This window comes from Hydra vulgaris, chromosome 02, assembly GCF_038396675.1.
Source record: "Hydra vulgaris chromosome 02, alternate assembly HydraT2T_AEP".
NCBI lineage: Eukaryota > Metazoa > Cnidaria > Hydrozoa > Anthoathecata > Hydridae > Hydra > Hydra vulgaris.
In genome coordinates, this window is record NC_088921.1 from 55,753,358 (window position 1) to 55,769,697 (window position 16,340).

At 26.3% G+C, this 16,340-nt stretch overlaps 1 protein-coding gene across 1 annotated transcript in view; it reads right to left on the reverse strand.

Moving 5' to 3' along the window:
• The window catches only part of LOC100199476 (succinate--hydroxymethylglutarate CoA-transferase), a 38,794-nt gene that overhangs the window by 14,396 nt on the left and 8,058 nt on the right, over window positions 1-16,340 (reverse strand). Inside the window, exons 3-10 of the mRNA XM_065791428.1 lie at window positions 14,804-14,877; window positions 14,275-14,360; window positions 13,148-13,198; window positions 12,827-13,045; window positions 4,738-4,881; window positions 3,494-3,664; window positions 1,015-1,112; window positions 776-942 (exon numbers count right to left, since the gene is read on the reverse strand). Of these exons, the coding sequence (XP_065647500.1) occupies window positions 776-942; window positions 1,015-1,112; window positions 3,494-3,664; window positions 4,738-4,881; window positions 12,827-13,045; window positions 13,148-13,198; window positions 14,275-14,360; window positions 14,804-14,877 (1,010 nt within the window). The remainder of the gene's footprint in view (window positions 1-775; window positions 943-1,014; window positions 1,113-3,493; window positions 3,665-4,737; window positions 4,882-12,826; window positions 13,046-13,147; window positions 13,199-14,274; window positions 14,361-14,803; window positions 14,878-16,340) is intronic.

Sequence of the window (16,340 nt, forward strand, 5' to 3'; positions counted from 1 at the left end):
CGTCTATTTGTTTTTGTTTTGTTTTGTTTTTGTAACGCCAGAACTTGTTCCACCATAATTTTAATTTGTAATTTTTTAAACGGTTTTTAAGTGACAAAATACACAATGGCTGATGATTGCCGAAAGGCATGAAACTCAGAGTTCCATCAAAAGTTGTTTTTATTCATTTTATATAAATAAATATATATATATATATTTATATATATAAACATATATATATATATATATATATATATATATATATATATATATATATATATATATATATATATATATATATATATATATATATATATATATATATATGTATATATATATATATATAAAAAAAAAATCAAATAAAACTTGTAAGCCTATCATTAGAAATCAACATTTGTTTTCTTACAGTTAAATAAATATATATATATATATATATTTTTTTATATACATGTATATATATAAAAATATATATATATATATATATATATATATATATATATATATATATATATATATATATATATATATATATATATATATAAATCAAATAAAACTTGTAAGCCTATCATTAGAAAGCAACATTTTTTTATTTCAATTCACTCGCTGTATTGAAAGAAACACATTTTTCAGTATTTTTTTTCCATTTTTGTAACTGACTTTATGACAGACTTGAATTTAATTTAAGCCTGTCATGGAGTCAGAATGGCATTGAATTTAAAAAGAAAAATACATCATATTTTATTTTGAAGAACTGTATTTTTGATGGTAAAAACATTAATATATTAACATTGCTTACCGCATATTTTAATTAAACCAGCAGTTGGGTGTAACAATTCTTGTATCAAATCTAGCTCTTTTACCTGAGGTATTTTGAAAACCTGTTCAATATCATTAATTGATCCACAAGGAACACCGGCATTCTCTAACGCTGTGATCCAGTAGTCTGCAGGTTTTGTTTTTATTCTGAGAGAAAAAACTAACAATTAAATAAAAAAGGCTTATAATGAAAGAGTAAACAAAAAAATATATATATACTTTTCTGATATAATTGGAATAAGTTCATTTCTATGTATCACGCGATATTTATTTGACTTAAAGCGCTCGTCATTTAAAAGTAATGATAAATCCATTGCCTGGAAAAAAACAAAAATTAACAATTTAAATAAAAAAATTATGTTCACAGTAAACTACCCAAAAAAGTTTAAATGATCATAAGTAATAAAAAATAAATCTAATATAACAATTATAATAAACAAATATAACATTATATAAATAAATTGATAAAGATAAAAGAAAATGTTTTTGGTGTGACACTAGGTCATTTGGTCAAATTTTCATCAATATAGTTAATTGAAAATTTGACCAAATGACCTAGTGTCACACCAAAATATAGTTAAATTTGAATAAAATTGTTGATTTGTCTTCCAATTGGAAATTAACAATTTTATTTATATTGTTATGACGATCAAGATATGATAATTAAAAATAGAAAACCTAAAGATGTTCAATAAATGTGCAAATATAAAGGCGACAAGATTTTTAAACCAAGAATTTAAAACCAATAAAAAGTTTAAAAAAGTTCTTGTTTTTCTGTTATTTATTATCAAATATATATATATATATATATATATATATATATATATATATATATATATATATATATATATATATATATATATATATATATATATATATATATATATATATACATACAGTACTGGTCATAAGTTTAAAGCCACCTGTTTTTTTCATCATTTTGCGGCATAAATATGGTGAGGTTAACATTATAAGCATAACAATGCATATAGTAATTTGACAAGGTACAAATCTATTGATATTCATGAATAATTGTGTATTAAACCAAATATAAATATTGATTTTCATGAGTTCTTGAACATTATAGCCAATTTTTGAACATTTTAACATATTTTGGTAACTTTATGATGCATTGGTATCAATGTTTTGGTTAATTCAGTTGTTATTTATGCTACATATTATATGCTTTTGGAATGTGTACACTAGTTAGATAATGTATTTAATGTTAATTTCGTTTTTATTTTAGAGTTTAAGTGAAAATATTTTCTGAAATGGGCAAAGCTAAAAGCCTTGATTCAACTGTTCGGGCCCAGGTGATGGCTTTGAAGGAAATTAGTGGCTTAAGCCTAAATGATATAGCCAAAAAATTGAAAAAAAGTCGCCATGCTGTACAAAATGCATATAAGAAATATTTGGAATCAAATACATGGACAAACCCAGATGTGGCCGTCCTAGAATGTCAACTTTACGTCAAGATAGAACCTTAAAACGCCTGGCCCTAACAAATCGTCGTCTTTCTTCCAAAATTTTGTCTCGACAGTGGCATGATGTTGGTGGACCTTTAATATCTCCAAAATCTGTTCGTCGTCGTTTGAATAAACAAGGTTTGAATGGTCGTGTTGCTATTAAAAAGCCTTTTATCTCCAAAATTAATCAGCAGAAGCGTCTCAAATTTGCACACGAATTTTTGCATTTTAGTGTTACTGATTGGCAAACATTGTTGTGGTCTGATGAGTCCAAATTTAATTTAGCTGGTAATGATTCTCGACATATTTTCGTTTGGCGTTGTCAAAATGAATCATATAAACCGCAATGTTTGCAGGGAACTGTAAAGCATGGTGGTGGTAGCATCATGGTGTGGGGTTGTATGTCATCTTTTGGGCCGGGCCAGTTGCATCAGGTGGAAGGAATCATGAATGGTGCCATGTATAGAGATATTTTGCGAAAGTATTTGCTACCTTCAGCAACATCATTGTTTCCTGCAACTTTTCCATGGATCTTTCAGCAAGACAATGATCCTAAGCACACGTCCAAAATGGCTAAAGATTTACTAGCTGCTAATGGTGTTCAAGTCTTGCACTGGCCACCCCAGTCACCGGATTTGAACCCCATAGAAAATTTGTGAGATGAAATTGATCGCCGCTGTGCAGGCAAACGTGCTAGTAATAAACATGAACTTTGGGACTTTATTTCTGCCGCTTGGACTAGTATTACTGCTGTTGATTGCAAGAAGCTTGTTGACACTATGCCAGCCCGGTTGACTGAAGTAATTAAAAATAAAGGTGGACCTACTCATTATTAATATTTTAATACTCATTTTGGTACTAAAATGTTATAACAATATATTTTGCATGTTTCAGTAATATATTATTTTGCTGCACTGGGGTTATGGCTTTATAATCTGCAAAAACAAAAAAAAATGGGGTGGCTCTAAACTTATGACCAGTACTGTACATATATTCAGATATATATATATATATATATATATATATATATATATATATATATATATATATATATATATATATTTATAACATATATAACATATATATTTATATATATATTTAACATATAATTATTATCATAAATTAGATCATAAAATTCCCAGAAGTAAAAATCAATAACAAAATACATTAAAAAAAAAATATCTTTACAATAAAAAAAAAAGATAAACAAGTAAACCACTGATTCAAATTACCAAACAAAATTTTTGAAACAAATTATCATTTGCTACTCCAATGACAAACAACTGACCATCCTCAGCTTCAAACGCTTGATAAGGAACAATTGCTCGATGACCTGTTCCATAACGAGGAGCTTTAACACCAGCATTTAAAAAATCTGAACCAATATGACTCATTACAGCGACCTAGAAAAATTATGAAAATTTTCCATTATTTATACCCTGCAAAAGCCTGTAAGAGTATTGTCATTCATCCATATATACAACATAACAATTACTATTGCCAGAAAAAAAATGTTTTTATTAGGTTAAAACTTACCAGTCACTGTAAGTTTTATTCATGGTTGCCTGTGCTAAGCAATTAAAACATGGAAATTTTTTGATGACTTAGAGGACAACTTTATAACAGCAGTTAAAAAGAAAAGACCAATAGTTTTTAAAAACTTTCATGTGAAAAGAATTTATGAAGACTAGAATGTTAGACTTTATTATGTCTTTGATATGTCTAGAGTAATAGCTCTTGTCTCGTTGCTTCCATTTATTGCATGATAAAACCTTTCTGTTATAAAAGTTTAAAAGTTAGCAGTAGAACAATTGGATCAAAATCCATATTGATTGTAGGAGAACAAGTTGTTGGACTCAAAATAAGATGATGGAAGTTTGGTAATTAAAGACTCAAACACCTTGTTAATAATAGTATAAAAACTAATTGTTCAATAGTCAGAAGGTCACACTAATCTTTAGAACTTAAAAAAATTGGATTTTCTAGCAGCTTGTTAAGACTAATAAAGAAAAATTTAAGAGAACAGTTTTGTAAGACTGTGACAGAAATGTTTTCTAGACAACAAGGTTTTATGGTTAAACTTTTGACTTAACTTTTTAGTGAAAAATAACTTTATCAACAAAAACTTGAACAATGAAAAACAATATGTCTGTCAACGGCTAATATCTTTGTTTACATTTTGCTACATAATTTTATAAACAATAGAGGTTCAAAAATTTTTTAAAATAATTCCAACAACTTGCTAAAATGCATTTAATAAAAATATAAGTTTTAATTTGATAACTTTTGTTTTTTTACTCAATATAAACTAAATAAACTTATCTGAAACAATTTAAATTAAGTTCGTTTTATTATTCATCATCATTATTATTTTTACTTTTTATTTTCATTGTTACATTATTTTAACTTTTTACATACTTTTAAAAATATTTTCTAATATTTAATTAGTGTTTAAAAAGTTAAAAAAAATCAAAACCTGTGTTTGCAATAGTGAGGTATCAATTTTAGTGCCCAACTTAGTTATCTCTCTTTGATAAAGTGCTGCAAGAATAGCTCCATGTGCATACATGCCTGTCATAATATCAGTTACTGCAACCCCTACTCGACATGGCTCTCCATTCTAAACTTCCAAAAAGTAATGAATCTTTATAGGAGTAATTGTAAATTCATATGTATACATAATATGTATGTTATATATAATACATAATATAGATACATATTTATATATATATAAACATATTAACTTAATTTATTTTAATTTAATTCATTGAGCACTTTCCTGAAAATATATGCAAGCCAAAATAAGTATGCATATATATAAACATATACAATATATATAAACATATACAATATATATATATATATATATATATATATATATATATATATATATATATATATATATATATGTATATATATATGTATATATATATATATATATATATATATATATATATATATATATATATATATATATATATATTGTATATGTTTATATATATTGTATATGTTTATATATATATATATATATATATATATATATATATATATATATATATATATATATATATATATATATATAGAGAGAGAGAGAGAGAGAGAGAGAGAGAGAGAGAGAGAGAGAGAGAGAGAGAGAGAGAGAGAGAGAGTTAGTGATAAAAATGTGTGAATCTGATTCACAAGCTGAGACGTAGCAACGTTCAGCTATAGCAGCCCAGTACTTTTTTTTTTTTTCTAAATCATTATTTTCTCATTGTTTGTAAACCATTCATCAAGACTTGCTTTAAACTTATTTAAGCTCTCGGCCTCTACAACAATATCCGGAAGTTTGTTCCAATTTCAGCACACTCTGTTTGAGAAGAAATGTATTCTTGAGCTAACCGATGCACGAAAGTCATTTATTTCGCAAGGGGTGAAATACTGCATCCTAATTTTATATTTGTGACCTCTAGTTAAGGAACGTGGGCCATCTAATTCAACATTTGACTTAAAGACTGGTTTGACATTAAGATTGACATACTCTAAATGGTTCAATGTCTTGTATAAGTGAATCAAGCCTCCTCGTTTTCTTCTAAGATTTAAAGTCGTTAAACCCATTCTAACTAGCCACTTTTTATAACAAAGCCTTCGATTTGAGTAAGGTATTTTTGTGGCCCTGTGCTGAACTCGTTCAAGCATTGAAATTTCAGCTACATTTGGCGGACTCCATGCTAGAGCTGCAAATTCAAGATGAGGTCGAACATAGGTTGTATACAAAATTTTCCACATATTACAATCTCTACTTTCAAAGACATTTTTTAACAAACCTAGTATTTTTAAAGCTTTGTTAACACATACTTGTGTTTGATGTTTCCATTTCATATCCGGTTGTACAAAAATACCTAGATCTCTCTATTACACCGTTTGAGAGGTCATAATTCATTCCATTTACACTTAATGTGTATGGTTTAACAATACCTCGAAGAACATTTTGATTGCCAATCTCATCACCTTACATTTTTCGCAATTAAGTTCCATACGCCAATCATTGCACCATTTCACAATGTCGTCATAGTCAGTTTGTATTTCTGAGTGTTTATCAAGGGAATCTTCTATGGCTATTAATTTACTATCGTCAGCATACATTTTAAATGTGTTTTGCACAACTTCTGGCAAGTCGTTTATGAATAGCAGAAATAAAATGGGACCCTGAACTGAACCCTGAGGAATGCCACTGGTAACAGATACCCATTCTGAAAATGTATTACCAATAGTAACTCTTTGTTTCCTATTTGTAAGGAAACTTTTAATCCAGTTATATATTTTTCCTGTTATACCATATGCTTCATAACCTTTTGTGTTCTACTTTATTAAAAGCTTTTGAGAAGTCAAGATATATTACACATAACGGTTTATCTTTTGCAGCTTCGTATGTAATGGTGTCAACTGTCTCAATCAAATTTGTTGTGCATGATTTGTTTGGAACAAAACCAGTTTGCCTTTCAGAAATAAGACTATTTAAAATTAAATGTTCCAGAATTATGTTCCGAATAAGCTTTCGAACATTTTACAAATCACAGACGTCAAGGATATTGTTCTATAGTTTTCTGCTTCAAGTTTTGATCCCCTTTTATAAATAGGTGATATATTTGCAACAGACCAATGGTAAGGGGCACAACCAGTGTCAAAACTCAATTTGAAAATATAGATAATCGGATCAACAAAAACCTTCTGTAGCATGTTTTAAAACAAACAGACTAATTTCATCAAAACCCATGGCTTTTGACTCATCAATACTTTCTAACATTTTTAGTATTTTTTCATTGGTAATCATATCAGATAATATACTGTCATCACATTGATTTTCACATCTTTTCAAGAACTTGGGTATTGCTTGGTCATCATCTTTTACAAAGACTGACTTAAATTGCTTATTTAATATATTTGAAATGTCTGATATTTCAGTTGTAACTTGTTCTTCTTTATTTTTCATGGCTCTAATTTGGGATTTAACATTTTGTTTTTTATTTACGTAAGAGAATAAAAGTTTAGGTGTTAGCTTTGCTCTTTTTACTAAATCCATTTCGTATTCTCAAGTTGATCTTTTAATTTGTTTTTTAACATTAGTGCAAATTTTGTTGAGATCCTTTCGAGATTCTTGACTTTGCCGATACACATTCGAATAAAATAGAAATTGTTTCATCTTTATTGCCTTTTTAACTTTTGCATCCAGCCATGGTTGGCTATTCTTTTTTTTGTTATTAAAAATAGGAACAAACAATCGACAAGATTCATTATAAATATGTAAAAATAACTCATAGCACTCACAGGCTGATTTATCATGAAATAGCTCAATCCAGTTGACTTGTTTCAAGTACTTAATCATTTGTGTAAACTTACCCTTTTTAAAGCAAAACTTATCTCTTGTGAATACTTTATTGTCACTATAACTAGTAAAATATTGCCAAGTGATGGAGTAATGGTATTTTCCCTTTTCATAGTGACCTAACTGTGGACCACATTGAAGAAAATCTATGCAATTCAGATTGCACGCTAAAACAAGGTCAAGGGTGTTAACAGCAGGAACAGAATCACTTTGTTTAAATGTTGGAAAGTTTATTACTTGGTATAAAGAACAACCATTTAAAACTTTAATAAACTCATGCTCAGTTAAGTTTTCACTTGAATGAATTATTGGACCGTCATCTGTCCATTCTATATTAGGGAAATTGAAATCTCCTACAACAATGAGATCCGTGTATTTTTTGCCACTTTTAAGTTTTGAAGCAGTTTTGATTGAGTTAAGAATTGATTTTGAGTAATCAGCTGTAGAATTTGATGGTCGATATATACAACCAACAACTAACTTAAAATTATTACATTTTATTGAGTACCAGACTTGTTCAATCTCTGTATTGTTAAGATGCAGATTACCAACTTCTATATTCGTAAGACTTTTATTTACATAAATGGCAACTCCTCCTCCAATTCTATCTCTAGCTGCACGATATAGGTCATATCCATCAATGTTTTTAATTGTATCCAATTTGAACCAAGTCTCTGTAATTGCGATAACATCTATCTGTAAATGTTTGTCAAAGTAAGTGTGGACAGCTCGGATAATTTATTAGAGTTAAATGAGGTAGCATTGGTGTAATAAAATTAATTGGTTTGTTGTAAGTCTTAATATTTTGCTTCAAATAAATAGGTAGTTGTTCATTATGTAACTTTTGATGAGATTTATAAGATTGGATATATATATATTAGATATATATATATATGTGTGTGTGTGTGTGTGTGTGTGTGTGTGTGTGTGTGTGTGTGTGTGTGTGTGTGTGTGTGTGTGTGTGTGTGTGTGTGTGTGTGTGTAAAATATAATAGTAGGGATATATGTACTTTTGGAGTATTATTGTTCTTTAAGTTATTAAGTAAAGTGAACAAACACATTTTTAAATCACAAATTAAATTACAAAAAAATATTTATATTAGTGTTGAAAGTAAACATGCGCACTTTATTCACTTTTCAAGATGTGTAACACTTTTTTAAATCAGAATTAAAATTACAAAAAAAAAAAAACTATATAACTATTGTTATACTTTGTGTTTATTTATTTAAATACATGCTTTTATTCACTATTATTATATAAATAATAAGTATAAATATTTATATTATCATTAATGCTATTGACTAAAATAACAGCTAAAATATTAACATGTTATTTTAAATTTACCTGTGTTTTAAATTTATTAAAGATTATAAAAATAATATATTTAGTTCTGTAAATAGATAGGAATTAAACATTAGATAGAAATAGATTAGATAGGAATATCTAAGACACACACTTAAAACTTATTGTCTGAACTGGGGATCCAAATTAAACCTGAATTTAAGAAAAAAAATGCCTGAACCTGTAAAGTCCTAACTTTTAACCTCAACTTTTAACATCATCTTTTGGTTTTATAAAAAAAATGATCCAGTAATTAAAAAAAATTGAAATACTCAAGTTTTGATTATTGATCATCATTTGATTTCTAAAGTTTGAATTGAAGCTGATTATAAAGTATTTTCTACATATAAATTTTAGTTTTTAAAATTATTTTTACCTTTCAATATATCTAAATTTTCAATATAATATATAATAAATGAAAGTGAAATTATTGATGAAAAGGCATTTTATTGGAATAAAAATGGGTCAAGCTATAAAAAGCTTCAGAAAAGGTGCGTTTAGTACTAAAATGTTCATGTACTTTTTTTAAAGAATATTGCTGTGTTGTTACTTTTACCCCAAATATTTCTTAACTGTTGCTCTTTACATAAACCATTTAAGAACTTGAAGTTCTTAAATGGTTGATGCAAATAGCAACAGTTCTTAAATGGTTAATGTTAAAAAGTAATTCAAGGTTTATCATTTGTTTTTTTGACTGTATTGTAATGTTTGTGGTTGTGTACTACATACAAGATTTGAGAAAGCCATTAAATAAAGATCCAGTTCGAAATAAATATTAATTAAACTTAAAAACACAAATTGTAAAATTCTATTAATTTGTGACAAGTAAAGTCTCAACTTCTAATGGATGAAAGATGAGATATATAACTTGATGGTTGAAAGATGTGATACGCAAGAAACTAAAAACTAAAAAGCAAATTCAAATTCCAAATAAAAGATTTGTTTTATTAAATATTTATTGAAAGCACAATAAAGCTTGATTGGTTTAGCCAGAAGCCATATGTATGCTAAAAGTGAAGCTCATATCTAATTTAGAGTTAGATCTAATTTAGAGTTTTAAGATAAAATTTAGAGATCTTAGTTAGAGTTAGATCTAATTTAGAGAATCTTAGCTGAGCCTTGGTTTGGCGGTTAAAATGTTAAAACTTATAAACCTTTTTCACTATTTTATTTAAATATACTTTAAAGTAGAAATCACAAATCCTCTTAAATCAAAAACAGGTATTCATAAATTTTGTTTCTTTTATTTTGTGATAAAGTACTTTCTTTATGCAGCAAACTCTTTATTGAACAGCATCCATATGTTAATACTGATTCACACAGTAGACATAAAAAAATATTCAAAAGAACTAATGATACAATTAATTTTAAATGTATTTTAAAAACTTCATAATAAGGTTTTTATTTAAGAAAAAACTTTTTTAGATGTTTGTTTGCACAGGACATGTGTATGGTATAAATGATTATTGCCTACAAAGGCACAATCAAGGATTAACTAAGCAAGTAGTCAAAAATTGCGAAGAGTGGAAGCATTTTGTCACTAACCGCATAGTAAATGGATGGAATACATTTTCGTCAAATGCAGCCTATGCAGTCTTGGTAAATGCCTTCAAAGATCACATTGATGAAAAAAGAACAAATAATGGGCACAGCATTTGTCTTTAAGCTGTCAGCATAATAGCGCCTGATAAATTTTTTATTGCATTAAATATTTCATATAAATTTCTAGTTCTGAATAAAAAAATTCAAATTCATACAGCAGATTTTCAAAGAAAAACATATTTTATACAATTCTCAAGTTCAGCATGTGCAAAGACGGGAATTCTTTTACAAGAATTATGGAATCAAATAGTTTTTTAATTGAAGTGACATATTACTCCTGCTTCTAATAATTCTAATAAAAGAGTTTCTGTTTCAACCTGCTTTTAATAATTTTAATGAAGGAGTTACTGCTTCTTCTTGCTTCTAACAATTTTAATAAAAGAGTTTCTGCTTCTAACGAAGGAGTGATGATGAATGATATTTTTGAGGGAGTTATTCTGTTTGAAGTTAATTGTTTCTTCATCATATTTTGATGTCAAATGCATGTCCATTGCAGAACTGAATATGCAAGCAAATTACATCATGTTTATGAATTATAATGTCTTTACTAAATTTTAAAATTTGAGTGTGTATTGGTTTAGAAAATCATGTGGAACAATTTTTTATGATTTTAATAGCAATTATGGACCAAGTTTTGCACATATTGACCAGATTTTTGGTCATAGTTAGATTACGTATTTTTTCACTAAAAAGATGTCAACAAATACTGCAATCTTAATGTTGTTCATTAGACAAAAACTTACCAAGACACAAAGACACTGTATATAAACAGTTATAATGTTGTTTAACATTTTCTAATATGTTTTTACTGAAAAAAAAAACAAAAAACGATATGATATTATATTACTATATATACACACATAAATGTGTGTGTATTTTTAATAACTTTGAAAGTATAGGATTATATATGTATAGCTTAAATGAATTATTTCTTATGTTTTATGTGCAATACACAGATTTTGGGCAAGTATAATGTTCGCAATCAGATTTCACAATCAAAGATATTCTTGGTTCAGCCAATCAAACTAAGTCAAGTAATAACAATGCTCTTCATACTTCATGTTTCATACACCACTTTACACTCCACTTTGAATAGATATCAAATTTTTAATTTAAAAAAAATGTAAATAACTGTAATTTTAGACTATAAACACTGGTTTTAATTTCTGCAAATAGCTCTTCTTTTTAAGGATGTTCCTAAATTGCTAAATGAGCACTCAACAGCTAGTTAGTCTTTATGAATATGAGACTATGGAAATGATAATTAAGTACAGTATGAAAGGATTCATACTCTTGAAGCATGTATATAATAAGATTTGATATAAAAACAACAAATTATAGTTAAGTTAGGTGTAATGAATCTTGTTATGGTAACTAACTGAGAAGAATGGTAGATAACCTGGGAAGTAGAATAGCTTTAATATAAAACTTCTTCTTGGTTCTAGGAGTTCAATAATGATGAATGTCACATTATTTATGCCACATAATTATGAGGAAATTTTGTATTTCTTACAAAATAATACTGCAGCCACGGTGACTAACAAACAAATTTCTTTCATGCATCTATTTTAAACTACAATATTATAGCAACAATATTATAGCAACAAAGTTATAGCAACAAAGTTATAGCAACAATGTTATAGCAACAATGTTATAGCAACAATGTTACAGCAACAATGTTATTGCAACAATGTTATAGCAACAATGTTATAGCAACAATGTTATAGCAACAATGTTATAGCAACAATGTTATAGCAACAATGTTATAGCAACAAAGTTATAGCAACGGTTTTATAGCAACAATGTTATGGCAACATTAACAAAAAAAATTAATACAAATTTATTAACATATAAACACATTTGTACAACACAACATCATTTATCCAGATAAAATAATATAACATTTAGAATAAAATTATTTATTATGTTACTTATCTGTATTATTGTATCTTTTTTAAAAACTTTGTTGTTATGTTTTTAAAAAAAAATTAAACGTGTTACTTAACCAATATTTTGAATAAGTTAAAAAAGTACAATATAAAAAAAAAAAAAAATTTAAGTAGTAAAATTATGAGGTTATTTTATCAATATGTTTAATTAACAATAATGTTCAATTAACAACTTTTTAAGTTTCACTTTTGTTTTTCACTTTTCACTAATGTTTCAGAAGGTAGATAAGTTTTGTAAGTTACTCAGCAACAACAAATTAACTAAAAAAAATTGAGCATTATAAACAATAAAGTCCTCAATTCTTACCTCAGGTCCAGTGACTGCATTTAAGCCACCAATAGAACTTGCAACAAGGTCATACCCAGGTTTAACAATGTCAGATAACAAGCCACGAGATCCATAGCCTGTAATTGAGCAATAAATCAATTTTGGATTAAGTGCTTTGAGTGTTTCATAACCAAGACCAACTGCATCTAACTTTCCGCATATGTAGTTTTCAATAAAAACATCACTAGTTTTAGCTAACTAAAAAAAAATAATAACAAAAGTATTTTTCAAAAACAAAAAATAAATAAATAAAAAAGCATATAAGTATAAAAAAAAACGATGATAAAAATAACATAAAACCTCTTGAATAATTTCAACACCTTCTTTTGTATGAAAATCTACAGCAATACTCTAAATATAATTTAAATTCCTATACATTTATGTCCAAAATATTCAACCATTTTGTTGCTAATTTTGACAATAATCTCAAAGCAATCATTAGAAAAGGAACAAAAAATACAAAATTTCGACTGAACACACTCAAAGCTTGTGAAGAAGAAAAAACAAAAAAACATCAAATTGTCACTCGGAATCCTAATCAAACAAACTAAGCAGCCAAGAGCTTGTGAACAAGAGCTTGTCACCTTCTCAAAATGTGAATACTTGTATATAAAGTTTTTTAGACTAATCTTATTTTACTTTGTCAAATTCTACAGTTGTTTGGAATGATGACTTTTGAGTCAATGAGTTTTTCCAGATCTCAAGTACAAAAGTAAAGCTAAATTTAATAGCAAAATAATAAATAGGTATGGCTGGCTTTTTTTGAGAAGTAATAGGACAATTTCAATAAAAATTTCCATAATAAATTCCCAATATTTCATAGAACAATAACAGTAAATATTCCTAATATCGCAAAAACGATGAAAAAATATATATTTCTGGCTAACACCTTGTGAGAAAAAGAAAAAAAAAGATGATTGGAAAGTCTTTTTTTGGTTTCTTAGTTAAAGTTGCTTGTTATTAATTTATTTAACCTTTTATTTGAATTTGTTCATTTGAATTGGTACACTTGGTAATTTATGTGATAATGGTGTAGAGTGCTTGCTTTTTAAGCAAGAAGATTCAAGTTGGGGTATCATGTTCTTAATAATATGGTGCTTGTTTTTCTGGAAAGTTCAAGTTGCAACAAAAACTTAAAAAAAAAAAAAGATTAGTCTACTCCAATGTATTAGTCTAAGCTGCTAAGGAGGTATACCCTAGAAAATAATTTTTAAATTTGTTTCAAGAGACTATTAAATATTCACAAGTATTTATATATTTAGTCAAGTTATAATATAATATATATTTTTCTGAGTCTTTATCATACCTTATTTGAAGACAATAAGTAAAAAGTTGAAGAGAAAAGATATTTTAGAGGGTTTTTAATGCCTCATAAGAAAAAAAATTCAACTTTGTGACAAGACTTACAATAATACTATAACGTGAACCTTTTTGTTTCTATTAACAGCCAAGTAATAACAACTTTCTCCACCAACATAAGGTGGTCCAAAATGACGAGTATCATCGCCAATACCTAAAATATCACAAATAAAAATAAACAAAACTCAAAATAAAAAAATATTGATTTAAATATTCTAACATTGAAATATTGAATAGAATAGCTTTGGTTAGATTAAAGAAAAAACCTGAGTAAGAAAAAGAGACTCTCAAACAATACAAATAATTTTTTTCTAATTATCACATTGTCTTCTGACCTAATCAACTAATTAGAGCTTACTTTAGGTTCTAAATTACCTAGTTGCATTTCTCTCTGGCTATCTCATTGCTTATTTATCTATTCATGTCAGTCATATTTCTCATTATGTGTTGTCATGGCTTGGCATATAGCTTGTCTTGTTCTTGTCATAAAAAATTCTTTTCTATTTGGTGTGTTTATCACTGATTTAATGCAGTTTAACCATGATAAAAACTTGTAACCTATTACCTCTATTGATTATATATAAATAATAATATTACCAGGTCTTTCAATCTTTATCACTTCGGCACCCATATCTCCAAGAATCATTGTACAATATGGACCTGCAAGAACTCTAAAATCATGAAACAATAACTTTTTCAGCCCATTTTTAAAACATATACAAATATTCAAAACATATTAACAGCCGTGGTCAAGTTTTCAAAATAAATTAGCATTTTCGTGGAATATATATAGGGTTGGCCAGGAAGGCGTGTGATTTCACATCATATTATGATGTGAAATCACACGCCTTCCTGGCCAACCCTATATATATATATATATATATATATATATATATATATATATATATATATATATATATATATATATATATATAAAAACTATGTAAGTGTATTCTACAAACAGAGTGCTCAATGTTCTAAAAGAAGTGAGCAATAATAAATTAGTAAAACACTTATCTAATTTTTGATTACTTCAACACTGTGTTTCACCACTGTGTTTCATATATATATACATATATATATATATATATATATATATATATATATATATATATATATATATATATATATATATATATATATATATATATATATATATATATATATACATATACATATATATATATATATATATATATATATATATATAAAGATATATATAGATATATAGATATATATAGATATATATATGTTTTAAATAAAATGCTTAACGCAATAGTCTAATGTGAATTTGATGTTATAAAATTCTTTTTATTTTTTAAAGACATATTTTTTAAATTACTACAGTAATAATAATTACGGCAAAACGAGTTAAATGTTATTTAATTTTTTTTTATTATTACTATAAGGGAGTGCTTATTTTCTTTTATTTTTTTTTAATACTTAATTAAATTTAATGTTACATTTTTAAAAATGTTTGATATTAAAAAATTTCTTTCTTTTCTCGACATTTGTATAAATGAATTAAAATATGTTAAAATTTTGAATTGTTAAATTATTATTTCCTAAATTTCTAATTGCAGCTTTTGCAACTGCAAACGATTTTTTATTGAAATTGTATTAATTTAATTACTTTATTTATTAAAAGTTTAACATTTTATTAACGATTTTGTTATGAAAGCAAAGATTAGATTTATTAAAAAATAATTGCTACGATTTAACTTGCATTATAAAAAAAAAAGTTTAACTGACATTTTGCGCAAATTTTTGATTCAGCCGTTTATTTAAAATTTAATTTTGAGTAAAAAAAAAAAAAACGTTTAGGAAGGGAAACCAAAAAAAAAATTGCGATAAAAATGAGCTAATACTTTTTTAAGAATAAATAAAATTTCAATATTGAATAATATTTAGTAATATTTAGTAATATTTTTAAATAAATTTGACAGTTAAGTTAAACCCAAGTATTAACTTTAATTTTAATAAACTTAATATATTTTTTAAATTATAATTAAATTCTATATTTTTTAAATCTAAATTCTATATTTTTTTCATTAGAATAAAATTATATATTTCTATTAAATTAATTTTAAATTAAATCATATATTTTTTATCAGAATTAAATTATGTTAATATG